The sequence below is a fragment of the Microtus oregoni genome, unplaced genomic scaffold (assembly GCF_018167655.1).
Source record: "Microtus oregoni isolate MIOR12 unplaced genomic scaffold, Mior012 000001F_ref0000356, whole genome shotgun sequence".
Lineage (NCBI taxonomy): Eukaryota > Metazoa > Chordata > Mammalia > Rodentia > Cricetidae > Microtus > Microtus oregoni.
Genome location: NW_024543060.1, coordinates 14,604,854 through 14,628,963, shown reverse-complemented (window position 1 = coordinate 14,628,963; position 24,110 = coordinate 14,604,854). Strand labels below are relative to the sequence as shown.

Genomic DNA, 24,110 nt, shown 5'->3' with positions numbered 1-24,110 from the left:
TCACTCTGTGCTTTGGCGTGCACCTCAGGGTTGCCTGTTCTTCCACTTACCTCATATCCAAATGTTTTGTTGTTGTTTTTTAATGCTGAGCCTCACTCTGTAGCCAGTACTGCACTAGAACTGTGTAACCCAGGCCGGCCTCAAACTCTGAGCAATCCTATCCCAGCCTCCTGAGCACTAGGATTGTAGACATGAGCCACTGTGCCCAGCTCTGAAGTAGAAATCTTTCATTTTTTTTGTTTGTTTGTTTCTTCCCCATCCCTTGGACAGGGTCTCTGGTACTCCAGGCTGGCCCCCTCCTTGATAATGTCACAGAGATTGTCCTGCATTGGGACTATGGCAGGTGCCTCCAAGCCTGGCTCCATTAAATTATACTTTATAATAAAAAAGGCTTTATGTGTGTGGGTGTTCTGTCTGCAAGTATTTCTGGGAATCATGTGTGTGCTTTTTCCAGAGGAGGGTAGTGGAAGTCATCACAGATGAAACTGGAGTCAGATGGTTGTAAGCCCCTGTGTGGATGCTGGGAATCAGACGTGGGTCCTCTGGAAGAACAGCCAATGCTCTTAACCACTAAACCATCTCTCCAACCCCCATCTCTAAGAATTCGACCACAGTTCTCAGAATTCTTTGTATTTACACACAGTACTCTGTAATTCGCTCAGTTTTTGGTCAGCGTTCTCCTGTTGACTGTTTGCATTGTTCTGTCTTCCTCCTGTTGTGAAGAACCTCGTATGCGAATCTTAAAGCACCCTCTACAGCCACCTGGGATACATGTCTAGAAGCTATACTGATGGTCTGCTTTGTAGTTAATTTTCAGCTTATAAGCAGCCTTCTAGCTGGGTGTGGTAGTGCACATATTATGTGAGCCCAGTACTCAGTGGCTGAGGAAGGAGGGTCTGGAGTTTGAGGCCAGCCTGCACTGTTCTAGCCCACTACATCAGATTGTACTTGAGTGGACACTGTGGCCAACCCTACCTGCCTACTAGATCTCTGTACCTTCCAGTGACCCCCACATGCTAGTAGTAGTGAGTAGGTGCTGATATGTGTTTAGTAAAGGACATGTGAAGGTTTTAGGACGTGAGTGCACATGCGTTACAGAGCCATGTGACAGTCGACAAAGGTTGAATGGACGTGATAAAATCTGAGGGAGAATGGTTCAGGTATTGATTAATCCAGTGATGAAGGGTAGTAAACATTGTTTTCTGCCTTCATGGCTTCTCTGTTCTTCTTTTGTTCTGTGAAGGCTGCAGGCTGATGTTTCTCTCTTCTTCCACCAGAGGGCGGTGTTCCAAGGGTTATCACAGGAAGCATTGTCTGCCTGCATACAGTCCTTGCTTGGAGCATCGGAGTCTATCAGCAAAAATAAGGTTTGATAAAGCGTTAGGTGGAATTTTATTGCCTGTAATAATATTGTGAATTTGACATTGATTTAGAACTATGGGAATTTAAAGCAACTTGGCAGTAAGATTTGTTTGTTTAGTCGGAGTGAAATTTGAGACCCTTTGAAGGAAACTGGTATTCATCGTCGTCCTCGCTCAGGCTGCACTGAGAGAGTGCACTTTGCTGATGTGCCAGAGATGGTCCTGAGGGCCTGATGAGTAGGATCATGATGAGGAAATGGCACTGCTGTTTCCCAGAATGCCTAGAAAGTGTGTTCAAGGAAGCAGCGGTTCATCATCCCTACAGGATTTTGTTTGTTTGTTGGGTCTTTTTTAAAAACAACAACAAAACAAACAAACAAAAAAACCAGGGTTTTTCTGGGTAGCCCTGGCTGTCCTGGAATTCACTTTGTAACCCAGGCTGGTCTCAAACTCAAAGAGAACCGCCTGCCTCTGCCTCCTGAGTGCCTGGGATAGGCATTCGCCACCTTGCCTGGCCATCCCTACAGTATTTTAAATAAATAGTCTAATGGTCTTACCCAGAGGAAATCAGCCAGTGGCTCTGAGGATAGGCAGTTATAGTCCTTGTGTTGTGTGACTTAAAGTCCTTGCCATGGTTTATGGTTTGTAAACAGCATGGGCTCTGGGGCTGGAAACTTGTGGTCTGTGCTTCTCCCTCAGCCTTTGCAGAGGGGAGAGCATGGGCAGCAGTGTTGCGCTCCCAGGCTCTCCCTAGAATGCCTACTCCCTGCAGAGACGTATTACATGTAGCCAAAATTTCACCATTGTGTGACGTATTCTAGCCTATGAATTCCAGATTTACAAATTTGATTTCTAACTTCAAACTGGACATATTCTATATGATGGATCATTACACAGCAAGCTGCAAAATATAAACATGTGACACAGTAAATGTTGTTTAACCATGTTAAGACAAATAAAGGATAACATAGAAGAAAGATAAAGCCTGTGCTTTATGTAACAAAAATGCCATGAAGCAAGTGGGAGACTGGGTGATCGCTGCCCTTATTCCCTGCACATTTCTTTATTATCCGTAGGTTTCATACAATGAACATGTTTCTCAGCTCATTAGGAGGAAGACTGACTTAATTGAAGAGGCTCTGGCCTCTTGTAACACTGTCTTTTCCTTTAAGCCCCTGAGCCTCTGTCCTCATTCCTTGTAGGTCACCATCTTTATGTAATCTGTTTCCTGCATGTTATAAGGGTTTATGTGTGTCTGGAAACTCTACTTGATAAGCATGGTTAGTGTATTAGCTTTTGTGGCTGAGATTGTGTTATTTTTGCCTTTCAACATAAGATTTTTTCTAGTTTTTTTAGGTAAATTATTATTACAGACATAAATTGAACACCTTGTCTGTAGTAAATGAACACGATACTATTTTCTTTAGTTACAACATCTTTAATAAAGTAAATGAAATCTAAGTAGCCCAGTTTTTGCTGTCAAAAGTTGTCCTTTTACAACTAGATCAAGTATTTAAAATGCATAGCATTTCATATTTATCTGCTGCCGTGTTCCACAGCTAAGTGAGTTTCCCTTGCCCATGTTGCTCGATAGTGGATTGTGTCTATTACAAGTCGGTGGAAGAGCGGTTGAGGAGCTGCCATTTTGTTTATGAATCCTTTTAGACTACTTATGAAGGATAACTTTATTAGAAATGTTTTCAAAATAAAGTTGTGCTTTGAGGAGAAGCCTTGCTTTATTAATACACAAACTTCTATTGTGAGGCCTGTAATTGTTATTCTGGGCCTTGGTCAGAACTTTGAGAGCTCCACTAAAGTCCCAGGGCCATAGCAGACAGTCCTGAGATAGCACAGGGTTTGTGTAGAGACAGCCAATACTCTGTGGGTGGCAGGTAATCCAGGGTGGGAATGCCAGTCCACTTTATCTAATGTTCTAGATATCAAAACCATGTGGACCAAATGGGGAAACTCATTTGACTCCTAAGAGAAACCAGATGGCTGTGAGCAAGAGGGTTTAGACTCATCCTTTCGATGTTTCTGCTGCTTGGTGTGACCCTTAGGTTGCAGTATTGTTACATCTGCACCATGTTAGCAGGCTTGAGTCTCGTCGTAGCCTTTGTCTGGTTTGCTCTCTTGGATTCCTTGAGTAGAGCAAGTGATCATGTTCAGAGTTTCAAGTTGAATTTTCCGGAGAACTTTGGCAGGCGTGACTTTGGCATAGAGAGAGTTTATTGTACACCAGAACAGTGGCACCTCAGGGCTGTAAATCTACATAGATTTAAATGTTGAATGCTAGTGTATTTTATATGTTCCAATTTTGATATAATCTGTGATAATATCCATTTCTTTTGTCTTATAATTTAGACTCAGATTGATGGACAACTTTTCTTAATTAAGCACCTTTTGATTCTTCGAGAACAAATTGCTCCATTTCACACTGAATTCACCATTAAGGAAATTTCCCTGGACCTCAAGAAAACTAGAGGTACTTTGTTGTCCTGGCTGGCACATATGGGTGTGTTTGACCTGTCCAGGTGTGTCAGCACAGGCTACAGGTTTATTTTATGTTCATCTGCAATTTCTTTTGCATGCTTTGCTTGCTAAATGTGTTACTTATTCATACTAAACTGAGCTGTCGATATCCTAATTACTTCTGATTTGTTGTATTTTCTTCATGAAAGGAGCTATTTCTGAAGATTTCCATGTACAATACAGTTTAACTCTCCTGGGCCCTTCCACATATTACCATAAGCAACTATCAGATGAAAATCAGTATAATAAATACTTATAAGATAAGTAGAATGTGTCAGCAAATTGGGATTATTCAAGTGCCTGAGAGTCAGGTTTTATTTCTGGCTGTTGTGTAAACTCGAACTGAGGGGTGGTTAACTTCTATAGCCCATCTTCTCCTGTGTAAAAGAAGCCAACGACGTCTTGGTACTTTCATTGATTACCAGGATTATTAAGAATGAAAATGAATACAAAGACGTCACTGTGTTTAAGATAACATCAAAATGGAGATGCTTATTGTTAAGTAAGGTGATGTGAAATATGTAGGATATTGACTCATTTTGGGAAAGAGGATTCATTTCTCCTAATTTTTTATTTTTGAATTAACAATCTTTTTTTAAATGTGTTTTGCTATGGGTGTCGAGTCTTCTGGAACTGAATTTATAGACAGTTGTGAGCTGCCATGTGGGTGCTGGGAATTTCACCTGGGTCCTCTGGAAGGACAGTTAGTACTCTTAACTGTGGAGCCATCTCTCCAGTCCCGAACTATTAGATTTTTAAGAGATAAAAATACAAACAGTTCAAGCTCTTGATTGTAAATAGTTAAGGACACATTATAAATATTATTTGTTTTCCTTATAGATTTTCATCTTTTTTCTTACTGATTTCCAGAGATTTAAGCTCTATTCCTTAGGCATTCATTTGTGTAATGAACTAACTCCCTCTCAATCTTGTGACTCTCATTATTGTCTGTGTCCTGTGATTCAGAAATGCCTAATAAAGAATCCCGAAGATAGCAGGCTTTTAGCTCCCTTATCGCTGTGGTCATCTGAGAGAGGACATGTTTGACTCAGCCGAGTTCTGTGTTCTCCTGATGAGTTATATCAAAGCAGTTGGCCCTGTATTTCTCCTCCAAATCTATTATATGATCCTCATAGTAAATTTTTGGCTTTGTCTTCATTTATAAATAGGATTCAGGTTTTCTGGGCAATGTCCTGTTTTTTTTTTTTTTTAAAATATTTATTTATTTATTTATTATGTATACAATAGTTTGTCTGTGTGTATGTCTGCTGCCCAGAAGAGGGCACCAGACCTCATTACAGATGGTTGTGACCCACCATGTGGTTGCCAGGAATTGAACTCAGGACCTTTGGAAGAGCAGGCAATGCTCTTAACCGCTGAGCCATCTCTCCAGCCCCTGGTTTTTTTTTTTTCCCCCTTTGATTTTTCAAGACAGGGTTTCTCTGTGTAGCTTTGGAACCTATCCTGGAACTTGCTCTATAGACCAGACTGTCTTCAAACTTACAGAACTCTACCTGCCTCTGCCTCTTGAGTGCTGGGATTAAAGGTGTGTGCCACCACCGCCCAGCATGCCCTGTGTTTTTAAATGCTTATTTCCACAAGGAGTTTCTCTCCCCTTGCTCCTGGTTGGCTCCCTTCTCTTGGAGTGAGCTCTGAGAACAGGGCACTTACCTGTCTGGAGCTGTGGCTGCTGCTGGCCTTTATTTGGGAATAGGATGAAGCATGGCTGTTTCATTTCTAGTCTGTGTGTTGCTGCCACTTGGTTCTGCTCTAAGTCTGCTGAGATGAGAAAATGAAGTAGACTATGATTTTGGTAGGATTTCTTTTCCCACCGTATTATGAAGGTCATGTGGTGACTTGGCTCTGCTCACTGTGAAGTCTGTCTTTTTCACTAAGACCCCGGTAGAGGCAGTGCCTAGGGCTGGGGCATGTGCTTGCAGGCTGGAGCAGTGCGCGCTTTGCTTTCTTCATTCAGGAGAAGCAAAGCCATAGTCTTTTGAAAACTGTCCCTAAATAATGCTTCCTCTCTTAACTTTTAAGCCTCTAACCTCTCATGACTAATGGTATATCTTATTGCATTTGAACATCAATGAGACCTCAGTTAGTACTCTGAGAGAGTCTAGTTAGTCTGGAGGTTAAGGGGTAAATATGTCCTCTTGGTGTTTTCTTCTTGGCTGACACATTTGTTTATTCACTGTCATTCAAGTAAATAAATTTCTGTGCCAGCCAAGGTCATAAAGAAGGTGGGTAAGTATGTGCATTTTTAAAAAATTCTACTTAACATCTAAAAACAAAGTAGTGAAATTCTGTGTGTTATCCTACTTATCATTTTTTTCTATAAGTAGATCATTGTGATTAATAGTAATTTGTAGCTGTGACTTTTGGAAGTGACTGTGTGGGCATATGGTCGTCACTGCTGTCTCTCACTCCGCCCTTCCTGAAGGGACCTAGTAAAGATGAGTACTCCTGCCTTGGCAGCAGCAGAGAGCTGGTGTTGCCCAGGGTTTCTCTGTTGAACCTGTACATGTTCACTGGACGAGTAATTTTGTTTCACAGATGCAGCATTTAAAATCCTGAACCCTATGACTGTTCCGAGATTTTTTAGGCTGAATAGCAACAATGCCTTGATAGAGTTCTTGTTGGAGGTGAGAAGGAGTCTGTTTCATTGGTGGTGGGAGCTAAATGGTATTCTTTCCATGTCTGGTGACTCCTAGGCATATGCAAACAGAAGGAAATTGTCTTATCTTTTTCAGGGGACTCCTGAGATCAGAGAGCATTACCTCGACTCTAAGAAGGACGTAGACCGGCACCTGAAGTCAGCCTGTGAGCAGTTCATTCAGCAGCAGACCAGGCTGTTTGTGGAGCAGCTGGAGGAGTTTATGACAAAGGTGCAGACTGTTCTAGTCCTTTCTTCTTTGAGTTATGGAAACAGTGGTAGGAGAGTGAGTCCAGTTCTTACTGTGTCTTTTAGGGAAGCTGTCACAAAAGCTGGTTTACAGCTCTGTATGTGAGCTCACCAGCACATAGTTTGAAGAACAGACACTGCAGAGCTGGTTATAGTTGACTCCTGTTTGGTGTGTTCTGTTGTCTACACTGTCGTCTTCTCTGTGCTGGCTGGTGTTCTCACAGTTGGCTGAAATCTCCCCCTCCGGCTTCTGTTTGGGGTCTATGAGGCAGTGGGCAGTTTGTTTTTATTTTCAGTTTTTGGAGACAGGTTCTCAATTTCAGACTGGCCTTGAACTTTTGATGTCGCCAAGGATGACCTTGAATTTCTGCTCCTCCTGTCACTGTCTCCCAGGAACTCAGCTCAGATTGCTTCCCCACCTATTATACAACTCAGGGCCTGTGTATGCTAGTGCAAGCCCTCTACTAACTAACAAGTGCTTATGGTTCTGTTCGCTGATCTCAATATGCGCCATTTGATTATAAGCCTCATTAACAATATGTTCTCAGCTTGCTTCTGTGTTCAGACTCATTTAAAAAAATGCAAATATAGCTTGGCACAACAAAACAAGCCGTGCTTGTGCATAGAGGGCATTTTCAGCATTCAGGAGACTTGTTTTTGATCTGACTTTGTAGATGTGAGTCCAGTCCCCTTCACAAGCTACAGATCAGTTGCTTTCACAGCAGAGTGTCCCTATCACAAGGTGCAGACCAGCCTCTTCTTATGTGCTCCTTTCCTGAGATCCGTGATGAAATACTTCATTTTCTTGAACCACCCCCCTCACCACCACCCAAGGCAGAGTTTCTCTGTATGCTTGACTGTCCTGGAACTCACTCTGTAGACCAGGCTGACCTTGAACTTATAATTTTCTCGAATCCTTACCATATTCCTGGCTCCCAGACTTTATTTCACAAATTGAGAAATGAAGTTTTGAATTATCAGTTGTATGTGGGATAAACCTTTTTGTATCTAGTTCAACTCATTTCAAAAGTACTGGAATGTACACACACACACACACACACATATGTACATATACATACACATGCATATATATATATGTTGTGTGTATAATATAAATATATAAATGAACCAGATGAATATATACCATATATTATAATATATTATAGATAGTCTTCTGGTTCATTTTTCTGCCTGTCTTAACTATCTTTCCTGTTGAGGTGATAGAATACCCTCATAAAAGCAAATTAAGAGAGGACATTCACGGTTACAGTCTGTTGTGACAGGGATGTCATTGCATTGGGTGCTCGAGGCAGCGGGTCACATTGTTTCTGCAGTCATGAAGTAGAGAGTGAGGATCGCATGTGCTCAGCTCTCACTTTCTGTTTTTAGATAGTTTAGGATCCCAGCCAAGGGAATGGTGCCATCCTCAGTGAGCAGGTCTTTTTCCACATCAATTAACCCAGTCAAGAGAACCCCTCACAGAGGTCAGTCTCCCAAGTGATTCTTGATTTCATCAAGTTGACAAGTAAAAATAACCATTACATCGCCCCTTTTCTCAAAAAAATGTAGGTGACCCAAGAGAATAAATACTGTGGTAAATGTTGATATAGATGTATGTATAAAAACATTTGGCTCAGATTATTTTCTTTAAGGTTTTAAGAACTGCAGTACTTTTTCTTATGCTAGAATACCCTGGTATACTTGTTGCTTGAAACTATTAAATAGGACTCTGAGTAGTGGTAGGTTAGAAAAAGTGCTTGACTGTCTAGTTATGGTTTCTGTTGCTGTGAAGAGACGCCATGGTCATGGAAACTCTTGTAAAGACAATTCTTATAAAAAAAAATATTTAATCCACTATCATCATGGCAGGACATGGTGGCATGCAGGCAGGCATAGTGCTGGAGAAAGAGCTGAGGGTTCTATATCTTGATTTACAGCGAACAAGAAGTGAACTGTGATACTGGTAATAGCCTGAGCATGGAAGACCACAGAGACCACTCCACAGTGACACACTTCCTCCACCAAGGTTTACCTACTCCAATAAAGCCTCACTTCCTAATAGTGCCACTCCCTCTGGGGGCCATTTCCTTTCAAAGCACCACATTCTACTCCCGGGCCCTCACAGACTAATAGCCAGATCATGCAAAAAAAAAAAAAAAAATACATTCAGTCTGACTTCAAAAGTCCCCACAGTCTCATATAATAGTCTCAAACTTATTTAAAAGTCTAAAGTTCAAAATCTCTTCTGAGATTCATAACTATAATCTCTTATAAAATCAATATCAAAAAGCAGATCACGTATTTCCAATATATAATGGCACAGGAAATGCATTACCATTCCATAAGTAGGGAAGGGGGCGTGGACCAAAGCAAGACTGAAGACTGACCTGGCAAACTCTAAACTCTGCATCTCCAGTTCTGATGTCAAAACTCTCTTCAGGTCCCCAACTCTTTCAGCTTTGCTGTTGACTGCAGCATACTTCTTTGTCGTGGGCTGCTTCCGTTCCCTGTTAGCAACTCTTTTTGGCAGGTCTCCCATGACTCTGACATCTCCAATATCCTGAGGTTTCCGAGGCAATCCAAGGCTTCAGTGTCATAGCTTTACCTGATGACCTCTCTAGGCCTCCATTCAGGGACACCTCTGACACATAACTGGCCTCAGCAGCTTTCCTTAGTCGTGGAGGAAAGTTCCATAACTTCTTATTTCTACTTTGACTCTAAAGCCAGAACCACATGGCTGAAGCTGCCAAGTTCTGCTTCTTGCTGGGACTGGAATGTGGTCCCCTGTTTAATTACATCGTCACCAGCTTTTTCTGTTTCCATTGGTTTCCATCACTGATTGAGCTTGGCTGTTCTGGAATTTGCTGGCCTCAAACTCAGAGATCTACCTGTCTCTGCCTTGGGAGTGTTGGGATTAAAGATATGCACTTCCACATCTGGCTTTAAGATTTTCTTTAATTCCTTTTCACTTGTTGGAAACTTAGCTGGGTGGAATCTTGTCTTGAGGTCACCACTCGCTTTTTTCCATTTCTTAATCCGTTTATCTTCTTGAACACAGGACTTAGTTCCAATCCACTTCTTTGGTGCTCCTTTTCTCTTCAAATTATACATGTTGTATTTTTCCTTGCTCTGCTTGCTCCTTTTCACTATATAATCTTCATTAGAGTCAACACTAATAACCACAGGACAGAGTCTATACTAGGCTGTTTTGAGATTTACCAAACAGAATTAATCCTAATCTTTTCACTTTAGGCTCAGACAGAGTCTTTGGACAAGGACAAACATCAGCCACATTATCTTCTCCTCTGAAACGTCTTGAACCAGGCTTCCACTGTTCAAATCACTCTTGGCACCACTGTCTTATGTTTCTACTAGTGTGACCCATTAAGCAGTACTTAAAGCATTCAATTGCTTTTCTAATCCACAGTACCAAGGTTCATATTCCTTTAAACAAAAACCATGGGCATGTCTATCACAACAATACACCGGTTTCTGAGCAATTTCTGTCTTAGTTAGGGTTTCTATTTCTGTGACGAGACACCATGAACATGGCAACGTTTATAAAGGAAAGCATTTAATTGAGACTTTGCTTACATTTCAGAAGGTTAGTCCATTATCATTGTGGGACATGATGGCAGGCAGGCAAGACATAGTGCTGGAGAATGAGCTAGGAATTCTATATCTTGATCCTCAGGCAACAGGAAGTGAACTGTTCCTCAAAACCCACCCCCTCAGCAACACACTTCCTCCTTCAAGGCCATACCTATTCCAACAAAGCCACACCTCCTAATTGTGCCACTCCCTCCTTTCAAACCACCACAATGACTAGGAACTGGGTGGTCCTAGTCTGCTACCTCCTAACTGAAATCACGAGTAAGTCGGTGGCTTCTGGTCTCCCTCTGGAACCTCTGTTGAGAGCTGCAGCACCCGTCTGCCCTGTCTGAGCTGATATGAGGGCTGCATATGACAGTGTGTGAGGATTTTGTCATTGTGGAGCTCCTCAGAAAAGCTATAGTGAAAGAAGACAGAACTGAATTAAGATTTGCGTCAGCAAAGTATAAATCAGGGCATTTTGCAGGAAGCATATTCAGGTTATGGTTGCGCTATACCATATCCTTCTGGTGGAGCCAGCCTTTGCTAAAGACTCACTTACAGGTAAAAGCTTTTCATTTTTTTGTTGGATAGAATTTTGCAAGTATATTTTATGATTCCCTTTGAAGTGTTGTTAGTTTGGTTACTATGTATAAATTAAGATTTTTTCTTAATGTAGTGCGTATAGTAAAATTTGACCTTATAAATTTAATTCTTGTGGTTAAAGAATTGTAACCTGGTTGGGAAATGAAGATATAAACTCCATCAACATTAAAGTGCTTAGAGCAGTGATCACGTGGAGCGTGGGTCTGCACTGGTCTCCAGGCTCTGTAAGAGATGGGCCTGTTGAGGAAAGCTCTTCTTTCTTCTGTCTCTGGCCGCCTTTGTTAGGAGGGCTTGCCTCTTCAGATCTAGGAGAACTTGTGAAGAAACGAGCCTTGACTTACAGAGAAGTAAATTCTGCAGATAGCAACCAGGGTGAATATAGAAGTCTGTGGGTTTAAACAGACAGCTGGCCAGGCATGGTGGCACACATTAAAGGTGGGCATGGTGGATTGAGTGAGAACGGCCCCATAAGTCCATAAATTTGAATGTTTAGTCTCTAGGGCAGTATTTGAAAGGTTTAGAAGGATTTGTGGCCTTGTTGGGTAGGTGTGACCTTGTTGGAGGAAGTGTGTGGCTTTGAGGTCTCAAAAGCCCACACCAGGCTCAGAGTTCCACTTTCTCTGCCTGCTGCCTGTGGATCTGGATGTGACTCTCAGCTCCTCCAGCGCCATGTCTACCTGCCTGCCCCAGTACTCCCCACCATGATGGTAATGGACTAACCCTCAGAAACGTAAGCAAGGCCTCAATTAAATGCTTTCTTTTTAAGAGTTGCCTTGGTCACAAAATCTAACTACTGACTAAAAATGGAGGAAGAATGTGGATTCAGTGCCAGCCTGAGCTAGAGAGTGAGTTTCAGGTTCACCTGGTCTATATAGTATGACACTGTTGTTTTCCTTTCTTTTTTAAAAAAGCCCAAATTATGTTATTAGTGAATTAGTGAGATCCTAGAATAATCAATGGAATAGTAGACAGTGGTTATTTTTAAAATAATACTTTTAGTACCAGAAAAAGGTCTAGAATTTAGCTTCTAGAAAAAGTTAATGAGCATTGTGGTCCCATTTTTATAAGTGAATATGTGAATATTTTTATACTGGAAAATATTGGGATAATGTCCACTAACAGTAAATATTTTCTTTTAGCTTTGTCTAATTTATAATAATATATAATTTATTTTTTAAAATTAATTTACATATACTTTTGCAATAAGGTCTCACTATGTAGCCCTGGCTAGTCTAGGACTCACTGTGTAGACCAGTTTGGCCTGGAGTTCACAGATTGGTGAATTCCTCCGCCTCTTGAGTGCTGGGATTAAAGGTGTGTACCACCACATTCAACCATTTACAATTTATTTGTAAAAGCTGCATCTCAACAATAAAAAGAAGACATGAAAGAAATTGAGTGCAAGGAGGTAGAGGTGAGGTCTGCAATGGGCCATAAGAGGAAAGGTCTGGGCGTTGGTTCTGGAGTAGAAAGTAGAGACAAGGCAGAGCTAGAGAGGAGAAAGAGACCGCAGTGAGGCCATAACGTCTGTATGCTGCTCTGCCGAGCCTTTGTCTAAATATTTTGCCCTTGTGGGAAAGCTGGAGTCAATGCTTCAGTTTTCTTTGTGTTTTGGACCTTTGCCCCATGTCTCTCCATTAAAAAATAGTTCATGCACTGGATGGTGGCGCATGCTTTAATCCCAGTACTTGGGAGGCAGAGACAGGCAGATCTCTGAGTTGAAGGCCAGCCTGGTCTACTGAGTGAGTTCTAGGACATTCAGGACTACCAAGAGAAACTCTGTCTCAAGTCACCCACCCCTCAAAAACAAAACAAAACAACAACAGAAAAACCAGCTAAGTTGACAAATTTGTATTTATTTCTTGTGCTGCTTTGGCAGAAAGAAAAAATGTAAAAGTTGCTTCTAGGTCTGTATCTTCAGCACATGTATGCCTTGTATTTGAAAACTTTATTTGTTGTCTGTTGAAGGAGCTGCGGGCCTGCTTTTCGTCCAGCCTGGCTCCCGCAGTGCTAGCTTTACACCAGAAATAACAACACACAAACTGTATTCTTTTAAACACTGCTTGGCTCATTATATCTAGCCTCTTCTCGGCTGACTCTCATACCTGGACTAGCCCATTTCTAATAATGTGTGTAGCACCCCAAGGTGCGCTTACTGGGAAGATTCTAGCCTATGTCCATCCTGGGTTGGAGCTTCATCACGTCTGCCCGGGAGAGGGGAGCATGGCCTCTGAGCTCACTTCCTCTTCCTCCCAGCATTCTGTTCTGTTTACTCCATCCACCTATGATCTAACCTATGAGGGCCAAGCAGTTTCTTTATTTTTTAACCAATGACCTTCCTCCATCAGTTGTCATTTGTTGAGATTGAGTCTCATTATGTAGCCCAGGCTGGCCGCAAACTCTGGTACTTTATTCCTTAGCTTCCCAGATGCTGACTCTGCAGGTGCATCCCCCATGCCCAACGGGATTTCTTTGTGTGTGTGTGTGTGTCTTATGTGTCTGTGTGAATGTGTGCCTGTGTTATGTGTCTGTGTGCCTGTGTGAATGTGTGCCTGTGTTATGTGTCTGTGTGCCTGTGTGAATGTGTGCCTGTGTTGTGTCTGTGTGACTGTGTGAATGTGTGCCTGTGTTATGTGTCTGTGTGTCTGTGTGAATGTGTGCCTGTGTGACTGTGTGAATGTGTGCCTGTGTTATGTGTCTGTGTGTCTGTGTGAATGTGTGCCTGTGTTATGTGTCTGTGTGCCTGTGTGAATGTGTGCCTGTGTTATGTATCTGTGTGACTGTGTGAACGTGTGCCTGTGTTATGTGTCTGTGTGAATGTGTGCCTGTGTTATGTGTCTGTGTGCCTGTGTGAATGTGTGCCTGTGTTATGTGTCTGTGTGAATGTGTGCCTGTGTTATGTGTCTGTGTGAATGTGTGCCTGTGTTATGTGTCTATGTGACTGTGCGAATGTGTGCCTGTGTTATGTGTCTGTGTCCATGTGAATGTATGTCATCTGTGTGCTTTCCTGCAGAGTCCAGAGTCCTGCCCTGGGAGCTGGAATTACAGGTGTCAGGATCTAAACTCCAGTCCTCTAGCCAGGTTACTGTTTGTTTTAATGACGTTTTCTATGCCTGAGATGGGATTAAAAAAGCAGGGGGAAGAGTCCTTGTGAGGAGCCTCTTGTGCAGTTGTGAGCGACACTTTCCCAATGATAATGACAGCAGTCTTTCCAGAGGGGCCAAGTTTTTTGTTTTTGTTTTTGTTTGTTTGTTTTTTGGTGAAATTCCCTCAGAGATTCCTGCACTGAAAGGTCTCAAGCAGAGTGCCTGATAGGTTGTTGCTGTTTTATTTTTCTCCCCAGAATAACACATGCATTACAATTACAAAAGTTTAAAAAGCTGAAGTCCAGCTGGGAAAGCCTGTGAGATGTGCAGTTTTGCTGGACTTGAGCATGCGATTACCAGTGTGCCTTATCTAATAGACTTAGATGGTGCTGTGTATTGCGAGCAGTCCCTGTTTATTTGCTGTTGGTGAAGTGAAACCTCTGCTTTTATTTCCTCTTCTAGGTGTCAGCACTGAAAACCATGGCCAGTCAGGGAGGCCCCAAGTACACCCTCTCACAGCAGCCGTGGGCACAACCAGGTATCGGGGTTTTACTTTCTTGGAATTCTCCTTTTGGGAAGTTACTACTCTGTGTAGCTCTCACTGTGACATCTGGGACATGGTTTCCTGCTTGCTTTAGGTTACTAGATGCGGGTTAAAGCCAGATTCAGCTTAGGGCTGACAGGTCTTACTTGGCCAGCATTACTTGCATCTGACAAACATTCATTTCAAGGAGAGAAGGAGGTTTGGAAATTTACTCAATTAAAAATAGAGCGTGACTGACATGGAAGTGCTTTGTGCCCGCAGGCTTCTGTGCAACTGCTGCTCCTTGGCGTTGGGCTTTGGTGGGAGCACTGTGCTGCACAGAATGAATGATGGAAGGAACACACTTATTTTCAGCACATGAAGAAATGTTGGGCCACTATTTTCTTCCTGATTTTTCTCCAAGTTACTTCCTCTGTTGACAGTTTTAAAGTGTTGGGGGGAAGTGTATAAAAATGAAGGAGTCAGTTGGATTTGGTGGATTTGGCAGGCAGTTCTACTGCCTGACTTGCAGATTCACTTGAGATATTTCCAGTCCCTCTCTTCCACTGATGCGCATTTTTTATGCTAAAGGCTTTTTTTCTTTTTGGCAGGTGGAGAGGGTCTTTGGTGTTAGGTATTAGACATTTAGAATCACACCCCTTTGGGTGATTTTTAGCATATTTTAAAATGACATTTTCAGTTACCATTAACCAGAATAAATTTTGTTACATTGGTCTATCTGGCCCTCCCATGACCCATATTTTGAAATTGAGACAGTGCTGAAGGAACAGTGTCTTAGTCATGGAGGAACTGTTTCTGAGTTGGAGGCTTGCTTTTGCTTATAATGAGAGATCCAGAGAGTGCCTCTGGCTTCTCCCTGGAGATTGGCAGCTACAGGTCCCTAACCTGGAATCAGCTTTGTGACACCATTGGTTTCTCATGGTGTAAGAAAGATATGTGTCTCCTTTGAATAGGGATGGTACAGTCTTATGCAGGTGACTTAAAGTCTGTACAGCGTGTTTATCAGCAGTGGGGAAGAAGTATAATAGTGGTTACCTTTGAGAGAAGGACTGGTTTGCAGGTGAGGAATAAGAAGTACTTTCCCATTTTACATTTTTTCACAGGTCAAATTTTATTACCATATAAAAATTTTGATTGATGCTGTTCTGTCTCAGAATTTTCAGTCATAAATGCTTTGGGTTAATTTGAAGTTGAACTAAGAAGTAGCTAGAGCTGTCTTACTTAGGAAGATGTATACATTAAGACAGACAGGTACCAGTTGTTTTTGGAAGGAAGGAGACAGTTTTATTTCAAAGGTTCTTTGTGTGGACTTTGAGGATGTGCTTCTGTTCCCCCCCCCCACCCTTGACCTTGGAGACAATGTATCTCACCATTATTTCAAGCATTTGCCTTATATTTGAGATTGACATCTATGACATCTTTTAAAAACAAAACACTAGGCTGGGTGGTGGTGGCGCACACCTTTAATCCCAGCACTCAGATGGTACAGTCTGGCGGATCTCTTGAGTTCGAGGCCAGCCTGGTCTACAAGAGCTAGTTCCAGGACAAGCTCTAAAGTTACAAAGAAACCCTGTCTTGAAAAACCCAAAAACAAAAACAACAAATAAACAACAACAAAAAACCCCCCATGGCCAGGTGTTAGTGGTACACACCTTTAATTTTAGCACTTGGGAGGCATAAGCAGGTGGATCACTGTGAGTTCCAAGCCAGCCTGGTCTACAGAACAAGTCTCAAAACAACAAACAATAACAAAAACTCAACACACTTGATAGAGTAGTATATTGTCCAAGACAATAACTCTTCCTCTGGCAGTGCTGGAATTGTCACTGCAGGCTACTGCTATGCCTCCTGCTGGTCCTCACAGTAGGACACTCGCCAGTCCCTAGCCAGTATGACTCTGGGCTCATTCTCTTGATCTTGAAATAATTTGAACCTTTGGCTTAAGGTTTTAGTTTCTTACAGTGCTTATTTAGAAATAGGAGCTGGTTTGTATTCTGAGTGTTTATATAAATGGAACTCTGAGGTGCAATACATCTTTCTTAAAATAGATAGCACTGGCAAGCAGGCATAGCATGCTAGTGTAGCTAAGCCCAGGCCCTTGATGCATAGCTCTTTCCTTTCTGGAAAGATCTTTTCTCTTGAAGTAGGGTCCATGATTTTTCTCAAGATTATTTCTAACAGTTCCATGTTGGGGTGTGTGTGGGGGGGTGTCTTGTGGGCTTCAGTTTTACTTCAGTTGCCTTTAGTACAGCAGTAGCTAACAGGACAGATTGGAATAGGGCTTTCTGTTTGGTCATTTAACTTACTTTTTTTCCTAAAGGGATCATTCATTATCTTGTAAATATATCTTCTGCCCCTTTGGCCACCTGGGAGGTGTGGAATTGGTTTTCATGGCCTGTAGTGAGTAATATCCTTACCTCATGTCAGAGGGACATTGGACCTCCTGAGGAGGACCAAGGAGAACAGTCTAGAAACTGTTGGGCCTTCTGCCCTAAGCTCAGCTTTTGGGGAGGTTATCTCATGAGTTATAAATTAAATATCAGTTTGTTAAGCTAGGAAATACATCTTTAAGAGTTGGTGGGTACTGGGTTCAGTAGCCTGTGTACCCACTTTGTGGTTACTGAGAGCTTTCAAGTCTGATTTAGTGACCCCTAAAGTATTTAGTGATGATGGAACCAGAACCCAGGAGAAAGGACCTTGAAGGAGACTTCATTTATTTAATGAAAAATGAGCAATTCCTGGGAAGAGCATTAGTATTCCTACAATGTTTTCGCCCAAACTTCCCTCAGTTAAACTCTTTTACATGATACAAAATTTGACCTATGAAAAAAGTATAAAATAAATTATTATTCTCTATCTGTATGTAAATTAGTTCTCTTGCCAATAATTATGACTATAGTTCCTTTCCTCGAGTTGTTTATATATATACACTAGCACACACAGACCGCAGTTGTCCAGGTACGATTGCACCATCCCTCATTATCTTTCACTGCCTGTTCTGGAGCGCCTTTGATACCAGTGTGTCCAGCTGCTTGTTCTGTTCTACATAGAACACCCCTCCACACCGTGATTCCTTGAGTCAGTTTATTAATGAATATATTTAATGTTTCAGTTGGGTTTTCCATATACTCTTTAGTAAATTATATATATAATCTATATGTTATATTATATATGTATATGTTATATATCTTAGTATTTTGTGAATGCTTAAATGGAATAATCTTTAGTAGTTGAGTGGGTTTTTCTCAGGATGTTGTCTAGCACCCTCAGGTGCATCTTATACTCCTATAAACAGCTGATGGAGACACTCTGTCTCTTAGTGTCCTTTGGTTTCCATTTAGTTCGTTTTTGAGACAGGGTCTCTGTCCCACCCAGGCTGGTTTCAAATTCAGGACCTTCCTTCTGTAGCCTCCCGAATGCTGGGATTGCAAGTGGGCACCATCATATCTGGCTTGTAGTTGTTTTTTTTTTTATTTGTTTTCCTTTGAATATTTTTATATTAATCAAAGGATGTAGAAGGTTGTTTACCTATTTCTCTATACCTTGCCAATCATGGAAATCTGAACCCTTTTACCAGTATTTCACTGGTGTAATTTATATCGAATTTTGAGTGAGGCTGAGCACTTTAGAAATTGTGCTGATTTCCTCTTGAATATCTCATGCAGATGATTGATTATACTTATTTCCACATAGTCCTTTTTGATGCTTCACATGGGTTGCTTAGATCTTTAGTAAAAACTTTAGAATATATCCCTTGTGTCATCCGGAGGTATAAGACCTCACGTGATGGATGGGTCCGTAGCTGTGCTTCACCACGTGTGGATGAGCCTCTTCTGAGTATCCTAGACAAAACCACTGGGGATGCACACGGAGAACCTTGTTTCTTCTTACCCCACTACTGCTGTTTCCCTAAACTTCCGTGCTCCAAAGGCACAAATTACAGTGACCCAAGCTGGGGGAGTTCTGGCTACACTGGTCCTTGGGTTCAGAGTTTATATTCACATATACTTAATGAATGTTTACAAGGCTTGTGGTTAAACTTGATAAATAACAAGACTTAGGGAAGAGATTCTTTGGGGAAATAAAGTGTCTTTCCTTTGCTATTTTTTTCGGTTCCCCTCTGAATTAAAATGGAAAATTGTCCTTTTCTTGGTAACACTAACTAGGGTAATTTCTTCACAGCGAAGGTCAATGACCTCGTGGCCACTGCTTACAAGACAATAAAAACGAAGCTGCCACTGACATTGAGAAGCATGTCACTGTACTTGTCCAATAAGGACACCGAGTTCATCTTGTTTAAGCCTGTTAGGGTGAGTGGTGTGCCTCTTGTTGGCTGGTGACTAAAATGTGTTTTTGTCCTGTCACTTTCCCTTCCTACAGACATTTCAGTGCCATGACGTTAATGCTCTCTGGGGTCTCAGAGGCTCCAGAACCTACAGCTGTCGGCTTAGATTGTATTCCTTGCTCACTTTGTCTTAAGTTTTTTGTTAATTTTGAAAGTAGAAATTAATAAGTAAGCAAAAAGAAGAATCAGATCTGCACTTTGCACTGTGGCCCAACTCTTGGGAGAACAGCATTTCAGGATTTATGCCCTGTTTTACTGGTGAGCAGAGGAAATAAATGACTTGTAACAGCCACCAAGGGATTAAGTGTCAGAGTAGATTTAAGATTCGTAGCTTCCAGTTCGTGTTGAGTTCACAGCTTTACCCAAGGCATTGGTTGATTTTTTTTTTTAAGTGTATTTTATGTGTCTTGAAACTTCCTCTCTTTTGTGTAAGAAATTGCTGAAGACTTATTGTGCTCTGGGGAGATAAGATCTATGAGGGTTTAATGTTTCTAGGAATTATCTGATAAGTCTTCATCAGGTTGTGCTAACGTGTAAAATATTAAAGTACAAATTATATGTCTTTGGTAATCTCATAAAAATATATTTCCTCTACTCGTTTTGGGAAGAACCATGATGATTTAATGCTCTTAGCGTTGCTTGTTTATGATGTGTGCATTTATCCCCTGGACTGTCTGATATGGTCTCTCCTTTCTAAGAATAACATTCAGCAAGTCTACCAGAAGTTCCATGCCCTGTTAAAGGAAGAGTTCAGCCCTGAAGACATCCAGATCATTGCTTGTCCTTCCATGGAACAGGTATCCACAGACTAACGGCCCCTTGTTTAGTTCACTTGAGCAGATAACATGTTTGAGCAAACATTTCTAATTTTAATTTGACAACTTCACATTGTTTTATCTTAATGAGTAAGAATTCAAACTTTGAATTGTGTCTAATTCTGGGGAGTGGCTTTAGAGTTTTAGTCTCTTGTTTAATCCATTCTGATAATGGCTGGCCTATTTGTGAAGGACTCAGTGTGTCAGCCTGCCAGGTCGCCCTGTTTGAAACAGAAGTTATTTTAGGAACTAGAATCGATGCTAGATCTGTTTTTTTCTTCTCTCTGAATTTAATAACCTAAATTAGAGCCCAGTTTGTGTCAGCATTTATTTCATTATTCAATTCAGCCAGGAAATTTTGATCAGACTCCTGTTATGTCTTAGGAGTAGCCTGGCTCTTTGGAGAATAACTTATTTCTGGCCTTCAGGACTAGAAAATCTTGGAAGTGGTCAGGTTGTTGAGAGCCTAGTGGAGTGAGGAGAGACTGGGGAGGACGGGAGACCAGCCGTGAGGAGACTTAGGAACATTGCTGTAACGGGGAGAGTTCATGCGCCACAAAGTTCTCCTGCTAAGGTGTAGAGCTCAGTAGTTTCTAATATACTTACAAGTCGGCACGGCCATCACTGTCCTCTGATTCTAGAACATTCTCATTTCTCACAGTTACCACTCACCAGCGGTCCCCCCCCCCCCCCCCCCAGTTTTTGTGGATTTGCTTATTCTGATCATTTTATCCTGTGGAGTCATGCGTTGTCTTTCCTAACTGGGGTCTGTCACTCAGCACACCCTCAAGGCTCAAACATTGTAGCATGTGGTTTTTAATTTTTTTAAGATTTAATTTTTTAAAAAGGTTTATCTATTAATTATGTATATAGTATACCTACATGCATGTCTGCAGGCCAGAAGAGAGCACCAGATCTCGTTACAGATGGTTGTAAGCTACCATGTGGTTGCTGGGAATTGAACTCGGGACCTTTAGATGAGCAGGCACTGCTTTTAACCACTGAGCCATCTCTCCAACCCAAGATTTAATTTTTTTAAATTTAAGATTATTTGTATATGTGTGGGTATGTATGTCTGTGGAGGTCAGAAGAGGGTGGTCGGATCCCCTGGAGCTGAAGTGGTGGTGGTCGTGAGCTGCAGGGTGTGGGTGCTGGGAACCGAACTTGGGTCCTTTACAAGAGCAGCAGGTGTTCTTAACCACTGAACCGTCCCTCCCTCCCTCCCTCCCTCCTTCCCTCTCTCCTTCCCTTCCTTCCGGCTGTGTCTGTGGATAGTTGGAGTTATATTGGGAAAAGTCATGGCTTCTAGTGTTCTACAAGTCTACAGCCAAAACTTGGGAGGGGGAAAGATCAAAGTGAAGGTCACCTTCAGCTAAATAGTGAGTTTGAGGCTAGCCTAAAATACACGAGTTTCTGTCTTTTTTTTTTCTTTAAAGTCATTTAAATTCCAGCACTAAGGCCGGGCGGTGGTGGCGCACGCCTTTAATCCCAGCACTCGGGAGGCAGAGGCAGGCGGATCTCTGTGAGTTCGAGACCAGCCTGGTCTACAAGAGCTAGTTCCAGGAGAGGCTCCAAAACCACAGAGAAACCCTGTCTCGAAAAACCAAAAAAAAAAAAAAAAAAATTCCAGCACTAAGGAAGCTGAGGTAGGGAGATGTTGAGTTTAGGGTTAGCCTGGGCTGTACCTTAAATAAACAAAACAAACAAAATCATCATTTTAAAAATTCATCTTACAATGGTGCTGTCCAAAACACTGGGTGGAACAAGGAGGCGTGGATTGTGTGTATATGTCCGCATTTGTGTGCTGCTTTGCTGTACCTTCATTGACTGCGAGTGACTTGGGCTTGGATTTGGCAGCAGAGCGCAGCCCCCTGCAGGGCCTCCAGTGGCTGTAAACACCTCAGGCTCGCCCTCTCCTCCTGCTTTTGGGACTGGAGACTTCCGAGGATGAAAGTCCGCAGTGACTAACACAGGCCTCCCTGTTTCTTTTCAGCTGAATCTCCTGCTGTCAGTTTCTAAATAGTTACCATGGACCACGGTGTCAACCGTCAGTCCCCTGGGAAAGGCCTGAGGAGTCCTGCAGCCTGCAGGGTGCCCAGGACCTCTGTGTGGGATGGCTGCTGAGAGATGGGTGTGCTGCTCAGTGCTGCCTGCAGAAGGAACCCTGAGTGAAGCAGAAGATCAAAATGCCAAAGATTGACAGCAGGGGGAGCTGCCTCAGTGACATGGTCTCCAGAAATGGAGAGGTATAAGAGGTGCCGGGTTCACAGTGACACGGCCCTTCACAGAGACTGTGCAATAAAAGTAGGTTACGATAAAAAGTGTGGACTTCGTAGGAACTCAACTTCCTGGAGCTGCTGGGTCCTGATTGCTCCTGTAGACACTGCAAGGCATTTATCCACCGGCATTCCACGGTTACTGTTACTTGGAGGAATCTTACTTCTGCATCCCAATGCAGGGTTTTCCCTGCCATCTTGAGGTTGCGTTGGGAGTGCATTGGGTGCTTCTAAGACGGCATCTTGGTTTTCCTGGACTCAGGCTATCGTCTTCCTATGGACTGGATGTGAGGCAGTTGCCAGAAGCCAAGGCCTCGTGGAAGGCACTGTGCTCTCCTCACGAGTCAGGCGTGTCTCAGTAGTCAGACCTTCCTAGTATGGGCACCAGTGTGAGTGCGAGTTACTGCTGGAGAGAGAGGTCTGTGGGGAGTGGGTCCCAGGAGTGGAGCTCAGCGGCTGCCTTCTGCTGACCTTGCTTGCAATCCTTTATAAAGTGAATACTCTTTGGTTGCCTATGTTGTACTAGACACCAGCCTTCTGGGGTCCCCAGTCCTGCCACAACTGAACACCTAAGTGTGGCAAACACTGCCCGTACCCCGTACCTTAAACACGATACCAATCAAGAGCCAAAGGACTATAAGCATCCATGAATTTTCCTACAAATTCCTCTTTGAATTTGGCATTGGATTGGCTTAGACCCTGGTGTTAAGTAAATGTAGCCTGCTTCTTCAGTTAACTCAAACCGTAGTCTTGTGGCTGGGACAGTGCTGAGGGCTCTGAGATAGGGCAAGTGACCTCGTGGTGCAGGTGGAATGACAGGAGCAGCTTCTTGCACAGTGGGCATGTGGGTGACCCGTCCTGACGCAACAGGCCACTTGATTTTCAACGCGGTTTAAATTGGTGGTGGACGTTGCTTGGTAGAGCATATTACTCTATATTTTGGGAAACTCGAAGGTAAGAGGGTCCATATTTTTCTTTGCTATGAAATGAATGAGTTAGGAAGATTATACGTAACTATTTTAATACGTGTCTAATGTGATAAACTGTAATATCCAGTTCTGTGTATTATATGTACATTTGGTGTTCCAATAGCCTTTCCAAAGAAATGCGGGGTCATCGTGAGCACTGTTCTCAGTAGTCTGGTGTGCAGAGCAGGACACGCTCTCCGGGAGACAGTTGTTCTTGGAAAACACTCAACACCTTACTAAGTGCTGGGAAGGTAGTACTGATCCAACTTGTTTGCTGAATATTTGTTTAAATATGTACAGTTTCAAGTGTTTACTTATACAGAGTGTACATACTTTGAAATAATTAATTTAAGATGCTTTATATTATTTAGCTAGAAATTGCTGTTTTTAATAAATAAATTTTTTAAAAAAATAAAGATCTTTGCTTCCTACTTTGTTGTCATGTGTTTGGTATGCATGTGGATTATTTAAAATATTTTTTATATTTATTTATTTATTATGTGTACAATATTCTTTCTGTGTGTATGCCTGCAGGCCAGAAGAGGGCATCAGACCCCATTACAGATGTTTGTGAGCCACCATGTGGTTGTTGGGAATTGAACTCAGGACCTTTGGAAGAGCAGGCAATGCTTTTAACCTCTGAGCCATCTCTCCAGCCCTGAAAAATATTTTAGTTGGAAATTTTGTTGGGACCAGTTGTAGACTCGTGTATTTATAAGAAATAGTCCCCGATCTAAGTCTGCTCAATGGTAACATCTTACAAAGCTGTGGAGTTTACTATAACTGGGGTTTTGACGACAGTGCACTCTACTAATCTTTCCCTAGCTTTATTGTGTAATAATTAATTGTGAAAAGACATTTTTTTATCTTTCTCTTTTTAGTTTTTTGAGACAAAGTTTCTCTGTATAGCCCTGGCAGTCCTGAAACTTATAGATCAGGCTGGCACAAACTCAGGTCTGCCTGCTTCAGCCTCCCAAGTGCTGGGAGGTGCACACCACACCCAGCTTTGGAGATAAGGAGGGTTAGTTTTCTGTTAAGGTAACACCTGAGATAAGTCAACTTTCGAACACCAGCAGCTCAT

At 42.2% G+C, this 24,110-nt stretch overlaps 1 protein-coding gene across 2 annotated transcripts in view; it reads left to right on the top strand.

The window, feature by feature from the left end:
- Positions 1 to 23,454, top strand: part of Cog3 (component of oligomeric golgi complex 3) — a 54,437-nt gene extending 30,983 nt beyond the window's left edge. The window contains exons 16-23 of one of the 2 annotated variants that reach the window (XM_041670990.1): positions 1,278 to 1,367; positions 3,726 to 3,846; positions 6,450 to 6,538; positions 6,647 to 6,781; positions 14,544 to 14,619; positions 18,808 to 18,935; positions 19,681 to 19,767; positions 21,779 to 23,454. In XM_041670990.1, coding sequence (XP_041526924.1) covers positions 1,278 to 1,367; positions 3,726 to 3,846; positions 6,450 to 6,538; positions 6,647 to 6,781; positions 14,544 to 14,619; positions 18,808 to 18,935; positions 19,681 to 19,767; positions 21,779 to 21,808 — 756 coding nt within the window. In that variant the 3' untranslated portion in view covers positions 21,809 to 23,454. Of the gene's footprint in view, positions 1 to 1,277; positions 1,368 to 3,725; positions 3,847 to 6,449; positions 6,539 to 6,646; positions 6,782 to 14,543; positions 14,620 to 18,807; positions 18,936 to 19,668; positions 19,768 to 21,778 lie in introns of both variants that reach the window. The other variant, XM_041670983.1, reaches the window with a different exon arrangement.
- Positions 23,455 to 24,110: the final 656 nt, after the last annotated feature.